Source organism: Rhinolophus ferrumequinum, chromosome 3 (assembly GCF_004115265.2).
Source record: "Rhinolophus ferrumequinum isolate MPI-CBG mRhiFer1 chromosome 3, mRhiFer1_v1.p, whole genome shotgun sequence".
Classification (NCBI taxonomy): Eukaryota; Metazoa; Chordata; class Mammalia; order Chiroptera; family Rhinolophidae; genus Rhinolophus; species Rhinolophus ferrumequinum.
The window spans coordinates 87115879-87136165 of record NC_046286.1 but is presented as its reverse complement, the minus strand read 5'-3'; the positions used below and the strand labels follow the sequence as shown (position 1 = coordinate 87136165).

The following is a 20287-nucleotide window of genomic DNA, read 5'->3' as shown; positions in this document are numbered from 1 at the left end:
AATAAAAATAAATACATTCTAAAAATTTAATGAAAATCAAGGCTAAAACTAAAGGCTTCTCTAACACCACAACCCTAACAGCTTTTCCAATAAAAGCTGTGAACAGTTTGGTGATAACTTATCACTGGTGTGCACCTGTACATGTATCATCTGTAATTTACCTCTTACATTCAACACTGTTTTGGAGATCTGTTAATGCTACAGTGCTCCACTGTATGGACACATAATTCTAACTAAAGCACATTTAGATACTTCTCAGCTGTTCATTACTACTAATCGCGTTGCCTTACCACACCTTCTTGTAAACACATTCAAGAGTTCCATCAGGTAAACAGCAAGAAGTGAAATTCCTGGGTCATAGCATGTATACCTTTTTCATTTTGAGAGTTACTCCTATTTTCCAAAAGAGATTACTGTACTAATATACAGGTATAACTCCAACATACACAAGCACTCATTTCCCACAAACTCACAAAAAAAATGGTATTACTAAACTTCCTATCAATCTCAGGGTTGAAAGTGGTATCTCACTATTTGATTTTGCATTTTCCTGACTACTACTAAATAGGTGTTAGATATACAGGATAGCCCTATATCCTCCTTTATGAATTAGGACTATCTATCAAAAGAACAGAAAAAACTTCCACCAAATTTTGTTGGGTTGTTTGCTTTTTAACAAATTGGATTGTGGCAGTTCTTTCTACAGTATGAAATAGGAACATAACCCTTTTTCCCCAAATTGAATCTTGCGAACACGATCGCCATTCCCTGCTTTGCTTTCTCCCTCAGCATTATAATCATCTTCTACTTATTTATCCTCTGTCTCTACTACAACTACAATTTAAACTCCATGCCAGCAATTTTAATCTATTTGATTTGCTGATACATCCCTGGCATCTATGATAGTGCTTGGCCTTTAATAAACATTTTCTGAATAGATAAAATACATGAATGAAAGAATAGCTCATTTTGTCCCACTGATTCAAATGCCATTTTTATCATTCATTATCATATATTAAGTTTCCATGGGATAAAAGAGCCCAATTCTATCGCTGCCTTATTTACTAGCGCTTTATAACATGGTTTGGTATCCGTTACTCTCAGGATTTCCAACTCAATTATGTTTACCTGATCATATCTTTAAAAATGTATTAATGTATGCATAATATATATTTATTCTATCTGTTTTTAATTTTAATAGCTTTATCTGAAGGAACTGTTTTTTAATGCTTAGTTAAGTTTTCAGGACTATCTCATGTTCAAGAGCTTGAAGTTTAATTTATTGATGTATTTATTTCCACAAATCAAATTTAAGGGTTTGGTCCATCTAGGTATTAACGAGAGGGAAAAAAATTGGCATTCCAAAAGTATCATACAGATTTACACTGCCACACATTGTAAAACATGGTACTTTCATTTTCACTGCATACTAGCCAGCATTGGATATCACTTTGGCACACAAAAAAAGACAGATGCTAATTTAAGAAGCAAAAAAGCACTTGTTTTACTTTAAATATCCACTGTCTAATCAATCATAAATGTGACAAAATTTTCTGTAATTTCTTCTTCTTTTAAGGAGTCATATTTCTTTAGCCACTTAGTTGTCCAGGTCCTTTTCCACTTTATCTGTTAGATTTTAATCATCAACCCCTCCCAGCCTCCCCCACACACCTTTTAAAGCATGGTTGAATGCCCCTCCCCTTTTTAAACTGGTCATATTTCTTTTGAGTTATTCTTGCTCTGTGCCTATTTTAGTTAGCTCTTTTTTTCTTAAAACTAATTAAACTCAACACCTCTTCTTTGTGAGTTGTTAGGTCTTTTCTTCCAGCATTTTTGTTACATTGGTTATTTTGAAGTGCATCACACGCTCTTTAGATAATAAACATATAGGCTGCAAATATTATGCCGCCTTTCAATTTTTAAATGTTGTTTTAAAACACAGAGGCTTCAAATATTTATGTACTCAAAGCTATCATCTGTGATTTTTCCCCCCCTATCAGTTCTAAGCTTGGAAAATTCTTTTATCTCCAGGGACTTGATATTTAGTTGCACGATTTTTTTAGTCTTTCCTATGGTTTAATTTTTCAAATTTTACTCTTTAATCTAATTTGCATATCCCAAGTTAATGGCACCTTGTTTCAAAATCACTTCCTTCCTTAATATGCGTAGTTTCATTTTTTATACTTCCTGCCTATTTGGTCTCAGATCAAACGTCATCTTTTTATATGATAATATCTGTAACTGATATGCTTTTTCTTTCCCCAAATTTAATCTTATTACATCTTATTGCATTGCTAAAATTTTCTGAAGAATTTTAAGTGTTACTGTTCTTATATTTGAGAAGAAGGCTTTTAGTTAGGAGTAGGAATTGTTAATAAATTGAGGCATATTAAAAAGGTGTTAAGAGTTTACGTGAGCAAAATCAGTTCAAATAGAGCAGCCCCAAAGTAAATTGTTAGGAGCACGCAGGTGACAGAAGACAGGGAAAGACTTGTATAGAGAAAGTGTGGAAGCAAAGAGAGGAAATCGTTAATTGGTTGGCTATGGTTTACAGCCTCCTTGGCTGCCTGTGATTGGGTGTCCTCAGTATTTTGATTTAGTAACTAGGAGGCATTTACCAGCTTAGATTTCAGGCTTCCATAGGCTGCCCCAGCTTTAGGGCCACATCAGTCTAATGGCCTCGTTGTTTAATTAATTTAATAGGACCAATTTCATGCCAGGTGGCTCTTATTTCCCCTAATAGAGCCACCACCCTAAGCTACATTGAGGCTGAGGTCTTTGAGACCCATATGACCCCAGAAATTGCCAAAACAATTAGCTGGAGTGTAGGGAAAATATATTAGTATTCTCAATGATATTTGTATCTGTCTTTTTAAATTTACATTTTTATATCTTTTATAATACAGTATTAGTATGTCAGTACATAAATGTAATTTCTAAATAATTTATAAAACATATTGGAGATTTGTGTTTTGTTTTTTCTTAACCTATGTGGATAGGTGACCAGAAGGTTATCACTGTTTACTGCATCCTCACTCTTCTCAACTATAAACTGTATTTTCTTGCCCCAACCTAGCCCATGCCTCTTCCCCACGACCCATTCCTTCTACTGAATCCCCTGGAACCACTGCTTCACAATCAGCAAACTCCTATACACCTTCTCAGATTCCTTCTCCCTGTCTTAACTAAACTCTGAATTTAGTGATTTCTTGAAATCATGTTATTTGTAGTTCTCTCAAGTAGTGATTTGTAATTCTGTTACATTCTTCCTATCTCAGGATTGTCAAGTAAGACTGGTTTTCTCTTTGCATCCACGGCTACTTAAATTCCAGTATTCTCTCAATGTTCTCTAAGTGTTCTAGTCTAGGACTGATGCCATCCTCTTCCACTTGATCTTGTTATGCTTATAATCAACTGCCCATGGACCTAAGGGTACTTCCTTTTCTTCCTTCATCTTGGAAATTTCCCTGTTCACACAGATAATCGATATTTGTGGCAGAGACTCCAGGCTGCCTTTCCACATTCATTCTTCCCATCTTACTTACTACTAAGGTCCTTACATTATTAGGGAGTTGTAATGTACCTAGCCAAAACAGTACATTTCCCAGTATTCTTCAGAGCAAACGATGGCCATGTAACTGAGTAATTATCATGCAACCAGAAATTGTTGGCAGACATTTCTGGAAGAATCACCTCAAAGGGGGAATGACAGCAGGGGAAAGATCTGACTGACCCTTTTCTTTTTCTCTTCCCTGATGCCTAGAATAAAAACAGGATGACAGAAACTCTAGTGGGCATCTTGGACACAAGCAACCTTGGAAATGGTAACAGTGCTACTTTGTAGAATTGAAATCGGAAAGAATGTGAGTCCCTAATGACTTCATGGAATTCACATATTGGCACTGGGTAATGCCAACATCACATTTTCTTTTAAATGAGAAAGTTGCATTTTACTTACTGTTATTTTGGATTTTCTGCGATTAGAAAGCAAATGTTATTCTAATGCATATAGACAATGCCATGTTCTCCATTCTTATCAACCCCGATTTCCAATAATTATACATACTCTTCCTTACATGCCAGTCATTCCATAATTAATTTACCACCACAAACTATTGCAGTTCCAAAACCAGTATATCAAGCACCCACTCTAAACACAATAACCTTTTTTCCCCAACAACATTCAACTATCCTATTACAACAGGCTTTCAGTTCACTGATATCTCCCTACTTCTTCATCACAATAAGTCTTCTCTCCTTTAATGTCCCTCTGCAACCAGCTTTGATTTTACAATATATTTTTCTAGAACTTGACGGCCCAATCTCCCTCTACCCATGTTTCTTTTTTTACATCCCTATGGCAAAAGCCCACTCATACATATCGTCTTTCTCTATGCCTACACACAAGCAGCAGAGACCATTGGCATAGTACCATCACTATAAATATCATAATTATCTCCCTCAAATAAGCTTAAGTCTTGCCTTCCCAATTTCTCAAATAACTGTTTCAAACAACTTCAATCTCGCTAAAACAACTTCTCCCAAAGAAACACACAGAAAATTTAAGACATTAAGTAATGATTTGCTATGTATATAAAATATTGGTCCACATGATAAAACATGATAACATGAGTACTGTACTCACATGAAATACAGTACTGAGAGTTTTATTTTTCAAGAGGTCTTGCTCCTTATTTTCTAACCACAGTAGTGAGTACTGTATGAATCCTACCATCCATATAGTTAGCTACTCGGTAGACCAACTTCAGGTGTAAAGCATAGGTAACAGCCCAAATAAATGACAAAATGAGGCTGACTCCTAGATACACCTTAGCTTTAGTGGCAACCATTTCAGAACTTAACCATTAAGCAGACATGCAGGAAATTAATTCCAGCATTTTCCTGTTACCATGTGAAAGTGATATAGTCCTACGTAAAAAAGTACAGTACTCAGTTTCTAACGTGTGACTCTCAACTATTTCTATTGCTTCTTACAATAAAAATGGAAACTATCTCCTTTGAAGCAAAAATCAAATTATTCCCACCTTGCTATCAAAACCATTATCATCCTCCCTCACAACACAAATATAAACAGATATTAGATTCTTGTCCTTTAAAAGTTAACCTCAATGCAGATGGTTGATTTTCAAAATAGTATAATAACAATACAATTTATTGGTTTTGCCTATGTGCATTTTTTCTTGGTTTACATACATACTTAGTCTTTGTAATTGTACGGGCATTACTGTACAGTAACACCTTTAATTGAAGAACTGGATCATCTCAGAATTGGAAAGATTTAGGATAAAAATTGGCCTGGCTTTTACATTTTTAAATATCTTACATGGTTTACAATTCTTAAGTACAGAAAATGTATCATAAGAAGCATTCTCTATTATATTAAAAAAAATGAAAAGAAATCTACTTATAAAAATTAATAAAGATCTTTTTGCCACAAGGAGTGGAAAAAAGGATCACTTTCATATAGATCTCTGTTCAAAACAAGTAACTCATAGCAGCAGCAGTATGATGAAAAATCAATGTCTAACATGGAAATTACCCACTAAAACAATAAATGTGTAGCTAAAATCATCTATAAGAAAATATATTTGATTATTTCATCAAATAAATGGATTTCTATGAAAAAATATTATTTGAAGATGGGTAATGAGGCATATTTGCAAAAGAATTAAATACTTTCTGACTCAATTTTAATTGAATGTGAGGCATTTTAGAGACAAACATTTACTAATCCTGAAGATATGTGCAATTCAAAGTTCCACAAAATCTAAACATTAACATTCTAACACATCCTTGTTTATACATGAGAAATCTAAAAATATGGAATTTATGATATAAATACACAAAAATATACATTAAAAGAAATTGTGAAGAGTGATACTTTAATAGATTAAATGAATGTCTCACTCAAATAGGAATCATTATGACATATATTGATGTTTAAAAGAAAATTTTATTCCAATGAAAAGAACCGAATGTATTACTCTGTTTATAAGTATGTTATAAATATCTGCTACTTTTTTTGCGGGTGTGTGTGTGTGTGTGTGTGTGTGTGAAGGGACTTTTGAATCAAAGATTAACAAGGAAGTATCAATGAATGTTTACTACCATGTTTCCACGAAAATAAGACCTCGCCGGACCATCAACTCTAATGCGTCTTTTGGAGCAAAAATTAATATAAGAGCCAGTATTATATTACATTACATTATATTATAATATTGTATTATTATATCATACCCAGTCTTATATCACAGTAAAATAAGACCGGGTCTTATATTAATTTTTGCTCCAAAAGACGCATTAGAGCTGATTGTCCGGCGAGGTCTTACTTGCGGGGAAACAGGCTACTCACTTCCATAAAACAAATACTGATGGAACTTATGAAGTCGTAACGTACATAATGCAGCAGCTTTAAGCAAAAGTTATCACTGAATTCCTACTGAAACATTATGCTGGTATACAGCAAACACTAAGTAACAATTTGATTATTAAAATAAGACCACAGTGTTTACTTCCGGCCATGATGGAGTAACTATATTTATCATCACTGTAAACAACAAAACACATCTGACAAAATATAGAAAACCTATTTTCAGACAATGAAAACAGCAGAAACCATGACACCGAGATTAAGGAAACAAATGAGGTGACACCAATGGTTAGCCAGGCATTCTGCCTGGCCACACATTCCAAACTAAGAAGTAGGGAGGCACAGTCCTCTAGTTGAGTTGAGAAGACAGACTGGAGTTCAGGTGGACTGAAGCAGCTGTAAGTTGAAGGCCAGCCTTCAAGAAGAGGGAGCAAAGCAGAAAGGAAACCCAGAAAGCTGTATAGGGGTAACCTTGAGGCTTGGCCAAATACAACCATGCACATACGTAGGAGAAAACTCCACAAGGCCAAAGCATGGGCAAGAGCTGTGAACTGAACTGCTCCCAAAGCACACTCAGGGCTGGGATGCATTCGACCAGAGTGGAGAATTCCAGATGTTTACCCAGGATTTTCAATACAGATACCAAAGATATACGCTTTACTAGTTGGCTTTACCTGTCCCTAGAGAAAAAGCTACTTCAGACCTGCCCCCAAAGCTAAAATCAAACAAAATAACAAGGCACAAACTAATCAAATTGAAAGGCAAATAACTTAATTACTGGCCACATCAAATCCCTTCCAAGACAGACCATAGACTTCAGATATTCAAGAACTTAAAAATTCAGTGTCCTGAAGTAAAAAATGACTAATGATGGTAATAGGCAGGAGAATGCAACCCACAACAAAAAGAAAAATAGTACTGTGGTAAGTTATAGGTCAACAGCCCAGTAAGATTAAACAATGACAAAAATAACAGAAATAGCAGATGACAGTAAAATACTAGGAAACCATTATAAAGTATTTAAAGGAAACCATAAATAAAATGAGGAGAGAAATAGAACATAGACAGAGGAAGATAAATAGAACTTCTAGAGATTAAAAAATTTAGTATCTGAAATGAAAGAATTTACTGGATAAGATTAAAATCGTGTTTACCCGAAAATAAGACCTTACCGGAAAATAAGCCCTCGCCTGATTTTTCAGGATGACATACCCTGAACATAAGCCCGAATGCATCTTTTGGAGCAAAACTTAATATAAGACCCGGTCTCATTTTTGGGGAAACACAACAATAGTTTAAATACCACAGAAGAAAAGATTAGTGAACTTCAAAAGACAGCAATAGAAACTACTCAAAATAAAGCAGGGAGAAAAAGGATTGAAAACTGGAACAGAAACAAAACTAGAGTCTCAGTAAAGTGTGAGAAAATATTGTATCAAGTGTTCCAACACGTGTAATTGGATCCTCCCCCAAAAGGGTGGGAAGATATGGCAAAAAAAAAATTGCTGAAAGAAAAAATAAATTGACAAAACCTTTACCCAGCAAAAATATCTTTCAAAAATGCAAATGAAATAAAAGTGTGTTTCACACAACTGAAGCTGGAAAGAACTGCCAGCAAGCCTCGTAAGAAATGATAGTTCTTCAAAACGAAAGAAAATGACAACCAGATTTAAAACTTGGATCTATACAAAGCAATGAAGAGTGCTGAAAATGGCAATTATGTGAAAAAACATTCGAATTTTTATGTTCTCATTTCATACATCCCTTTAAAAAATAAAGACAATAAAAATGTATTAGGCTTTATGGCATATGTATAAATACAATGTATGACGACTAGAGAAGAAAAAAGAAACTGAAGTTCTTACTTTATATGTGAGGTGGTATATTATATGACAGTACTGTGATAAATTATTGCAAACACTAGAGCAATCACTAACAATATAAAACAAAGAGGAATATCTAATAATCCCACCCTGGAGATACAATGGAATCCAAGGTGCTTCCTAAGAGAGTTGACTGAGGTTAAAGAACTAAAAACCTTGACAAGCCACAGAAAAATAAACGACGAATTGAATGAACCAGGAATTTATCATCAAGCATTGAAACTTATTATATATAATCCTGTGTTGCTCAAGAGTATGTAAGCTTTCACTCTGATCAAACAAAAGTCATAAAAATGAACCTTACCAAAGATCCTCAAGCTTGCATTGGTGCCAAAAGAAAGGACAATGACAGTTAAGGACAAGTTTCTTGACTCAATTGACTCTGTCTCTTCAACCTTAGACACAGGTAAAAAGAGACTAAAAATGAAATGACTTAAAACAGGAGTAACTATTAAAATGACTATTTTTAAAAAATAAAATTCATGTTTGCATATGTTTGCAAAAACAAATGGAATGGTAATCGATAAATCAGTAGTCCAACTTTGTTTTTCTGTTTTTGTTTTTAACCTGTCACTGCGACAGTTAAATGTCCTGAATCAGCTGATGAAAAAAAGTTCTTAGGCAACAGGACTGCGGGCTCCAAATAAACCTACCGATTTAGAAATTAGCAAAAAAAAGAAAAAAAGTTACTTATTTTTATTGGCTGAGTTAAGCTTGTCTGACTGGCTTTAGAAAATCCAATTTCTGTGTGATTAACAACAAAAATGGGCAACTGATTATTAATCCTAATATTCATGTGGCTTACCGCCATTAAGAAAGAAATCGAATATCATTCTGCCTTTATTTACTAAAAATTTATACTTGTTATGTCTAGAATTGAAATAACCACACACATTTACAACTTCCTGAACAACTGTATTTTAATTTTTCTATGACCACATAAATAAATGACTCAAAGACATTTCTACATGGTCATAGAAACTTTATTAATTGTACAATGTCACCCCCTAGAGGAAGTTTTAAACCAAATTTGAAACTGTATGTTTAGTTAATTGAGCAAATTTAAAAAGAAGGGATCTTTCTAGGTTTAACTTCATGTATAACACCAAACCTGACAGAATAAAACTATTTATCATATAGCGCCCACATTTAGTAGGGACTCAAATATTTTCTGGCTTTATTAAAGAAAAAGAGAGAAATATATGGAGGTCAGAGATATGTTGTTAACATCAAACCTGTTCTCCATTTATTAGGAATGTCTCAGAATAATGCATTGGTTTTCTGCCCTCTTTGATCTTTTACCAATTTAACTAGTCCTTTTACTCTCACTCTATAACTGGTTTTCTAATTACTACCCACTATCAACAATTTCCCACATAGCCATTTCTCATCCAGCATGTGCCATTCGGGTCCTGGTTCCTTCACTTACTCAGGGAAGGAAGGACCAGGATGATTGTGAGGTTCACATCAGATATCCTGCAGGAAAGCATTGTTAGAAATGCCAAGGGCTACACGAAGTTGTCTGAGCCTCTTTATTTAGTGACAACTATATATGGCCATAGGTCCCTCTGGGACAACTGTTGCCTTAAAATTCAGCTCAACTTAACAAACATTTTTTAAGCACCTACGCTTTATTTCTGTAAATATCTTTAGTGGCCTAGCACTACCTGGCACAATCAATGAACAAGAAACACCCAGCAGGGTGCAAGCCTTCTTAAGTTTTACAGTCTACAAGAGATACACACAATTGAAAACAATTAATGTAAAGGGATACAAAACACAAAGAGGAGGACATAGAAAAGAAGCACTTTAAAACCAGGGGGATTAGAAGACAGCCTTCCTGAAAAAATGAAGATCAAGCTAGTAGTACCTTAAGGATAAAAATGGAATGGCGGTGGTGGGGAAGGGAAGAGGTGTCAAGGCAAAGAAAACAGAATGTCGGAAGACTTGGAAACAAGAGAAAATGAGTAAGGTTCTAGAAACAGAATGAAATTCTGTTTGATTAAAACTACAAAAGATGATTAAACTATTAAATTTGAAAATCTGACAGAAATGGAAATTCTAGAAAACTTTAATATAGCAACATTGGCTCAAGCCAAAATTTCTTTTAAATGGGGATCAAATATATGGTGATGGAAGGAGAACTGACTCTGGGTGGTGAACATACAATGGGATTTATAGATGACGTAATACAGAATTGTACACCTGAAATCTATGTAATTTTACTAACAATTGTCACCCCAATAAATTTTTTAAAAAAAGAAATTGATAAACGTATGAAAGAATTTACCCCCCAAAACCCCAAAAAGTTCTGCTTTACCAATGACTTTCTTTTTTAATCTAAAGAAAGAAATCTGCTTTTAATCCAAGTCAGATATGAGAAAAAAGAAGCAATCTTCTCAACAGTATTTAGGAAACCAGCATAACATTATTACCAAAAATACGACAATGATAACACTTCAGAAAAAAAAAGGCTGACCCAGATTTACTTAGGACCATTCTTGGGGCGGGGGCCCACTGAGAAAATACAACAGACGAGGACATTAAGAAAAATACACAATAAAACATATAGATGACACCAAAAGCATGATATAAAAAAGGAAATAAACTAATGAACTGGGTACCACTAAATTTAAAAACATTTTTGTTCGTGGAACCCTGTAATGAAGCTAAAAGGACAAGCTACAGACTGGGAGGAAATGTTTGCAAAAACACACACTACCTGACCAAGGACTAGTAACTAGAATATATTAAGAACTCTGTCCTTTTTGTTGAGTTGTATTAGTTCCTTACATATTTTGGATATTAGCCCCTTAACGGCAATGTTGTTTGCAAATACCTTCTGCCATTCCGTTGGTTGCCTCTTTACTTTGTCAGAGAGTGAGAGGGAAGCGGGGTGGTAGATGAGGGTAAACAGGGTCAAATATATGGCGATGGAAGGAGAACTGATTCTGGGTGGTGAATACACAATGTCATACGTATATAGATGATGTATTACAGAATTGTACACTTCAAAGCTATGTAATTTTACTAACCATTGTCACCCCAATGAATTTTAATTAAAAAAAAAAAAGAACTCTCAAAACTCAGTGTAAAATGATAAAAAAGGAGCAGGGGCTAAAACAGGAATAGACGTTTCGCTGAGGGTGATATACAGATAGTAAATAAACAAAAGAAATCATGATAACTTCAGCTACCATCAGGGAAATAAAAATTAAACCATGGTATCGCCATACCTCTCCAAACAACTAAAAAAATAGTGACACGCCAAATACCGGCAGGATGTGGAAAAACTGGATCACTCATTACTCCTATGTTGCTGGTGAGAATGTACAACGGTACAGCTAATCTGGAAAACAGTCTGTCGGTTTTTTATAAAACTAGACATGCAATTGCCACTTGACCCAGCTATGGTACTCTTGGGCATTTATCCTAGAGAAACGTAAACTTATGTTCACACAAAAAAGCTATACATTAATGTTCATCAACTATATTCATAAAAGTCACAAACTGGAAACAACTGTCTTGGTCTCTTTGGGCTGTTATAACAAAATACCGTGAACCAGGTAACTTAGAAACAACAGAAATTGACTGTTCCCAGTTCTACAGGCTGGCAGGCAGTGCTAACATGGGCAAGTGGGGGCTCTCTTCCTGGTTGCAGACTTCTTGTTGTATCCTCCAGTGGTGTAAGGAGTTAGGGAGCTCTGTGGGATTTGTTTTATAATAATAATCCCATTTTTGAGGTTCCACCCTCATGACCTAATTGCCTTCCAAAGACCCATCATTTTGGGAGCAGGATTTTAACACGAATTTTAGGGAGGAAACAAACTTTCACATCACACACAGCTGAGGATCCTTCAACAGTTAAATTGTTAAACTGTGGTATATACATACCATGGAATACTACAGAGCATTAAAAAAGAAACAGACTATTCATGTATGCAACAACCTAGATGAGTTTCTAGGCAATTATGCTGAGTGAAAAAAGTCAATTCCAAAAGATTACACAATGTATAATTCAATTTATGTAATATTTGTTAAATAAGTTTAGAAATGGAGAAAAAGTTAGTGGCTGCTAGGGGACAGGGATGTGAGGCGTGGGGAAAGGAGAGATACACGTGGCTATAAAACATTAACATGAGGGATTTTCTTAGGGAACTGATTTCTACTCTAACTATGGTGATACAAGAATCTACACTTGATAAAACTATTTAGAACTAAATACAGACACACAGATATGTGTAAAACTGGGAAAGTCTGAATAAGATTGATGGCTTGCATCATGTCAATATTCTGGTTGTGATACTGTACTATAGTTTTGCAAGTATTACCACTGGAAGACACTGGGTAAAAAAAGGGCACACAAGACCTCTCTGTATTATTTCGTATGGTTACATATGGATCTACAGTTATCTCGAAATAAGTTTTTTTTGTTCTCCCCTCCCCTTGTTTTTAAATGAGTTCCAGGTGCAGAAAACAATGTACTAGTTAGACATCATTTATATCCCTCACACAGTGACAACACTCCTCCCCCCACCCACTACCCCTCTGACATCGCACACAGCTATTACATTTATACTGTCTCTATTCCTAATGCTGTACTCCGCTTCTTGTAACTATATATACATATATACAATTATAGTTGACATTCAATTCAATTATAGTTGACATTCATTGTTCAGCTTCAGCTTCAGGTGTGCAGTGCAGTGATCAGGCATTTACATCGTCCCTGAGGTGGTCTCCCTAATGGGACACATGTCCATCGGATACCCTACAAAATCTTTAATGTAATTGATTACATTCCCCACACTGACTTTTGTTTCCCCGTGGCCATCTTGTGGTCACCGACTGTGCTTTCTAATCCCCTCACCTTCTCCCTTATCCCCACCCCACGTCCCATCTAGCAACCCTGTTTTTCCTCTATGTCTCTAAGACTGTTTCTGATTAGTTCATTCGTTTATTCTTTTCTTTAGATTCCACATATAAGTGAGATCATATGGTATTTGTCTTTCTCTATCTGACTTATTTCACTTAACATAATGTTCTCTAGGTCCATCCATATTGTTGCAAATGGTAATAAAAAAAAGTTTTAATTAAAAAAATACAAATTAATGGGATTCTTTCTAGAAATGCAGGTATGTTTCAAATATAAGAAAATTTACTATTTTGTTATTACTTATATTAATAAGTTCAAAGAAGTAACAATAAACATATCAGCACTTGCAGAGATAGTAAAAAAGTAATTTGATATACAGTATTTCAACATTCATTCCTGCTTTAAAAGAAGAAAGACCGAACAACACAGAAATACAGGATTAAGGTAACGACAACAACAAATTATAAAACACTAGAGTATTCCCATTAAGGCCAGAGACAAATCGTTTTTGGAAATCATACAATACTGAAAAGGCAGAGGCACATGGGTAAATCCTATGACATACCTCCTATTTAATCTAAAACCCATTATAACATAGCAAGGTAACAAGTTATAAAATACAGTGTTGGAATTCTTCCCATTTCCTTACTGTAGCTAGCGCAATGAATTCAAAAAGCAATGAATTACTGTATAGTTCTTTCATTCAATTAAGATAAAATCTACAAATATCCACCAGGTCTTAGGTACGAGATTCAAAGATCACCGATATAAGACATATTTCTTGCTCTCAGATATTAGTGGAATATTAATAATATTTAGAGAGATGGCATTCATTAGATATTTATAAATATCAAATATGTGCCAGGTGAAAGAAAACAAGATGTCAATCCTTGTCCTCCAGGAGAATCCAGAAGATTGAAAGGTAAATAGATGTTTATAACACAATGTGATCAAGATGAACTGGAACAATTTCTAGACCATCCTTATGAGATCATGAAAAGCAACCTGCAAAAAGTAAAATTTGTATTGAAATTAGTTAAAGTTAGTCAGGTTAAGAGGAAGTCAGGTAATCCCAGGCAGAGAGCAGTATATATAGTCTCAGAAGTAAGAGAGAACATGGAGCTTTTGCAAAAGTTAAGCACTTGAGCAAAATCTTGAATTTTTTTCTTACAAAAAAACTTCCTTGTTCTACAAATTTAGAAAATTTTTGTTTGCTCGAAGATCTTAGAAATGTATCCCTTCACACCTTTTAAAGTTAGCATCTACCACTTTTCATCAGCTGTTTAAAGATACAAAAAATGTCGTTTCTGTACTACATAAAACATTAACATCTAAAAATCACGATATTCTTTCAACTGTAAATATAGTAACTTGGTATCGATCACAATCTAACTTAAGACACAAAAAGCTTTTTTAAGTTAGAAATAATATGCTGTTGTATTTTATTTTAACCCATATTTTCATTTACTTTATCTTATAGAATTTTATTATAAAGAATATATCTGTATGCTCAAAATCCCTAATTTGAGTATCATTATCTCTGCAAAAAACTGTACAAAAATTAAAGTTTATCAAAATTTCCTGTGAAATAAGCTGCTAAGTATTAAAATGTTTCTTCTGGAATTGAGGTTTTATAATTATTGTAATGCATAATTGATCAAAAAACAATCATTACTATATATTTTAATAATCATTAAAAATAAAAAATAAAGTTTTACTAGAAATGCATCTTATAATGAGTTAAATTGCCTATATGAGTCAATATAATTTACTGTCATAATGAGTCATAACAGGGTATTAGTTTTATTCCTATTTTCATTTTTATGAATGTAACATGGAGAAAATTTATTCACATAAAGTAGCAGATCAGAATGGAAGTTCTGTCACAGCAAAATCAATTCATTCTATAAATGTCTTCTGGGTGACAGGCTAAAAACCATTTAATAACCTATCATCAAGTAATATTTTTAATAGCCTCTTAACTGACAATTCAATTAGGTCTGTCCCAAAATTTGTTTTAAAACTAGAAAAGGATTTGTCACCCCATCAGTAGAGTTATTCATTTTCTCAATTCCTGTGAAACATACAGAAAAAGATTCATTTTTTTTTCAGAGGCTTCTTGTTTATCCTAAGTCACTGAAACAGGATTGGGAGAACAGAAATACTGCTCATTTCAACATCCTATGGCAATAAATAAATAAATAAATAAATAAGTAAAATGGATGAATCGACTAACCAACCAATAAAAATGTTTGTATTTTATCACTTGTTTTAAATGTATTTCTGAAAAACAACATAACACCTCAGAGCTGAAGATCTAGCTCATTTAGTTTAAGGAGAATGTCTACCATATCACATAAATGGCAAAGCCTGTTGTTAATGCCAAACAAATCAGCCAATGGAGGCTTACTTTTTCAGAAAAATGATTTAAATTTCCAATTCAAATAAATATGCTAACCTATGTCCCGACATGCCTCATCTCATCTTAATTTTAATTCTAAAATTGTGGTTAAGCCACAGATCCTTACACAAGCTTGTCATTTGGATGAAACAAGAAACTGCCCCCTTCAGCCTTCTGCTCTTATCTGAGAAATGCCATTCTTTAATAATAAAGAGAAAATGAAAAGGTAAGGTCATTTCATGAAAACTCTTACCATTTGGGAAATTCAGCACACTACAACACAGGTTAGTTTTTAACATGAGGTATTATTACCCTGAACAGATACATGCATGAGTGTAAGGGAGTCTGAACACAGTATTTTCCATTGTGTTCCTTCCATGTCCTTGTCCCTACAGCTAATCTTCCCCAAACCCTCTTTCACAAGACCTTGGTCCCAAATGGTGCCTCCTCACTCCTCTGGATAAAATCCAAAATGATCAAACAATGGTTTCTAATCTCTAAGAACAATTCCTCCATCTTCCTGACCAATTATTCCTAAAAGGAGACAAACTCCAGGTGACTCCGCCATCCCCCTTACAAAATGTACTACCACTACCTTCCTTCCCCAAATGAGAATGTTCCTTTGACATCCTTTCTCATGCCCAGCGTTTTGAATAAAGGCTTATTCTTTGCTCTCATTGATTTTTGTCCATACATGACAGGGAAAGACAGGAAGTTCTACCTGATACCTTAATCAATGGAGGCGTCACTAACACTAGTAATGTGAATTGTTCCTTTTGTCTGGACACCTGGAGGTTTTCTACCTTCTTTCCCAGGGCAACACACAATAAAAATATTCATGATGGATGAGAGTATGCCCTTCTTCTGTAAACTAGAAGGGCAATTGTGAACAGAATGTAGGAAAAGAGAAGCAGCATACTACTTTGCTACCGTGACCAGGAAAGAAACATATGGAAACTGAGAATAGGGAAAACGATTCCTGTAGCACAACTTGCATACCAAAGTTCAAAGAGCACTGGCTTGGTATGTCTGAAGTACAAATTACAAGGAAGGAAGTCACCATGAGCAGTCTTCTGTTGAACAGAAGAATCAGACCCACAAATACAGCAATTAAAGGAATTACCAGACAGCAAATAAAAGTATAAATTTTAAAAAACATTTAAAGAACTCAGTATTTGAAAAATATGGTAATAAAACACTATCAGAAATGTCTATGGCAATCTGAAAACAAAACAAACAAACCAAACAACCCCAGAACATCTAGAAATAAAAAATGAAAGCAGAAACTCTATTATAAATAGGTTATACAACATGATATCTAAACGGAGGTAAACACAGACCAAAAGAAATTACACCAAATGAAACTCAGAGAGACAAAGGGACACTAACTATGAAAGCACCGAAACAAAGGAGAAAAAAGTACAACACATGTCTAATCAAAATTTCAGTAGAGAATAGAGATAACAGAGAAGCAATATTCAAAATCCCAAACAAGGTACTACATGTACAAATGGAAACTTAGGCCTAGAAAATCAGAATACAAATCATAAGGAAGAGATTAATAAACTGGCCATATTTTAAAATTAATAGCTTTTAAACACCAAAGGACTTCATAAATAAAGTGAAAAATTAAACTATGAACTTGGAGAAGACATTTGTAATGCATATAACAAAGAATTAGTATCTAGATTATTAAGAAAAAACAAATGGTGAAACACAAAAATGGTGGAAAGTAATATAGGTATCTGGAAAGGGAATCACAAATGGTTAATTAACATATGAAAAGATGCTCAACCTCATTAAGACTCAGTGAATTGCAAATTTTGCTCCACTGAGACACCGTTTCATGCCCACCAGATTGGCAAAACTTAAAAAGTCTAATAACATCAAATATGGTGGGTACATTAGGCCTCATTTTATTATTCACTAAACTGTTTACACACATTATATATGTTCTTTAATATGCATATGTTTCAAAACAAAAATAATTTTAAGTGCCATCTGGATTTAACAATAAAAATGTTCATGACCCTGCTGAGAGCAGCTTCAGTGAAATAATGGGCATGAAAATCAGACTGCAATGAACTGAAAAGGACGTATGAGATAATGATGTAAAGACAACTACAGACAACTATTTCAAGCTTATCTTTGAGGTTAGGCAGACAGGAAAACAACTTTAGAGAATGTCATAGGGACAGCTTCTTTGTTCTTTTTTAAATAAAGGAAACTGGGGCAAACTTAGAAAGAAATAGCAGGATAATGACACAGGAAATAAAGGGTCCTTGGATAGTCACAAAGGTACACAATATAGAGCTCATGAATAGGGATTAGTTTTAGACAGGAACAAGGGTTTCTATTTCATTGTTACAAGATGACACCTCTTTGTCCCTATCATATCATTTTTCTCCTCAATCTAACCACTCCAGTGACAATGGCCTCCTTCATCTTCCAAGCACCCCCTTGCCTGAGGACTTCGTTTCGTTATTCCCTCTATGGAGAGAGAATACTTACCCAGATGAATACTTTCCTCGAATACTTTCCTTGCTTTTTCACTCACGTCTTGCTCAGATGTGAACACAGTGAACTGGTTCCCAGACCACTTTGAAAGTGAAATCCCCTATTCACTCCCTTACTCCTGTTACCCCTATTCTTTTTCCCTGCTTTATTTTTTTCTCCATAACCTTCTAAAGATTCTATATAATGTACTTATTTTTATTGTTCAATCTCCCACTCCATTATATGTAAGCTCCACAAATGCAGGGACTATAGCCACAGTGCCTGGTAATGCTTGATATAGGAAGAAGCTCAAAGAATTCACGCTGAAGGAATGATTAATGGCCCTTGCTTGAAGAATCTGAAGAACAAGTATAATAGAAAAAATGCTGTAAGATTTGAACAAAATGAAGTAAAGCCTGGAGAAGAATCAACTTACTGACTACATAAGTGGTGGCATTTGAGTTAGATTTTAAATCATGAGGAATTTGCTAAGCGGAGTAAAAAGGTAAAACTTTCAAGGGGAAGAACATGGAGGTTTGAAAGGGCCTTGCACATATGAGGAAAGAAAATGGGTACACCTGGAATATGGCAGCGATGATGGTGGACCAGATTTTAGCTAACCTTGTAACATTCACAACAGATGACAACTTATATTGAGCTTAACTCTAAGAATCCTTTTCAGAAGATTTATAGTTTCCTGGTTACTTATTTGCAGTAAAGTTAGAGTATGGAATATAAAATAGAGTTGACATAACATTACTGGAACTACTCTCTTTACTGCAAAGGAAGAAAGTTTGAAAAAATTCAACCCCTTGTTTCCATCAACTGTAGACTGCGTGTATCACAAGTGAGAATACTGCTACCAAATGCCTCAACCCCAACTATTAGTGAAGTCAGACTCAAAATTTTCACTGGTGGCAGAGCAGTTTGGATGCAGACGTGGGAATAGTCAAATTCAAATGCTTGTTTTGTAGCAGATGCTCTCCATTTAGCCACTTACGAGTTTTTCAACTGGCTTGCATTTGTCATAATTCATCTGCATAAGACTATGTTTCCAATTAGTCTGGATTCTTTTGTCCACATCACTACTGTCTTTGGGGCAATCACCTTCGATTTAGCCCCAACTCAATTACTCAAACTACCCAGGTTATTTTCAGGATTCCCTGGTGGAGACAAGAGGCTCTTGTGTGTACACACAGAAAGAAGAAACAAACAAAACAAAAAAGCACCTTAGGGCAGTGTGTTTCAGAGTTCTGGAGCCCATGTATCAGTTTAGGAATATTGAAGCACAAGAGAGGCAGTGGACACCATCATGCTTTGCAAGTTTTGGCTTTCTGGGATCTGCGAGGCTCAGAGAGAAGGTCGGGATCCCAAAGTAGGGCGGGCCAGAGGTCAGAGCTCAGGTCTAAAGTCAGGGGGGCAAGGCCTTCCCCAAGAACCACAGAGGAGTATGTGGGGCCCGGAAGGTAAGGGGGGGGCGCAGCGACTCGGAAAGACTCACAGTAATAGGCCACAACAGGGTCCCGCTTGTCATGTTCCTGAGCCGTCCTCAGATGATGCTGTATGCTCTTAAACTGTGGGGGTAGCGGAGGCAGCGGGGCAAGCGTAGCCATCGCTACTCCAAGACTCACCACTTCCTAGTCGCGCGCCACCGGCACTTCCGCTTCCGCTGAGAGGTCACGCGCACGAGCACGCAAGGCAAATCCCGCCCACTTTCTTGTTGCTTAGCGACAGCCAGTCAACTAGAGATTCCCGCTGGAACAACCTCAGCGTGCTGGGCTCCTGGCAGTTAAAGTCTAAGCAACACCAGCGCTCTCTGCCGATGTGAAGGAGGAGAGTTTTTGTTTTGTTTTACTTTTTTGTTCTGTGGGTCACCCACCTCCCCCACCCCGCTTTTGTGGCAAAAGGAAGGACAGAAAGGGAAAAACAAGAAGAAAATAATGTTTGTTGATTGGGAAAAAGGATAAAGACTTGAATTGCCTTTGTCATCATTCAGGAATTATCGCTTCCGATTCCTCAGATTATATTAATGGCATCCATAGTAACTTTTCAGATCTTAGTAACTGTAAATTCAATTCTTGTGTAAAATGAGAGATGTTGCATTTAAACTTTTAAAATTACATTCTTCTATATTCACACATTGGATAAACTAACCATTTTTTTCAACTTAAAGAAAATTGAACTTTCATTCAGAACTGGATAGTGTATACTTTAGTAAATGAATAATTTGTAGATCACTT

General features: G+C 35.3%; 1 protein-coding gene across 1 annotated transcript in view; it reads right to left on the bottom strand.

Moving 5' to 3' along the window:
- Positions 1 to 19708, bottom strand: part of VTA1 (vesicle trafficking 1) — a 57294-nt gene extending 37586 nt beyond the window's left edge. The window contains exon 1 of the mRNA XM_033103412.1: positions 19549 to 19708. Within this exon, the coding sequence (XP_032959303.1) occupies positions 19549 to 19660 (112 nt within the window). The 5' untranslated portion in view covers positions 19661 to 19708. The remainder of the gene's footprint in view (positions 1 to 19548) is intronic.
- Between the last annotated feature and the right edge of the window lie 579 nt (positions 19709 to 20287).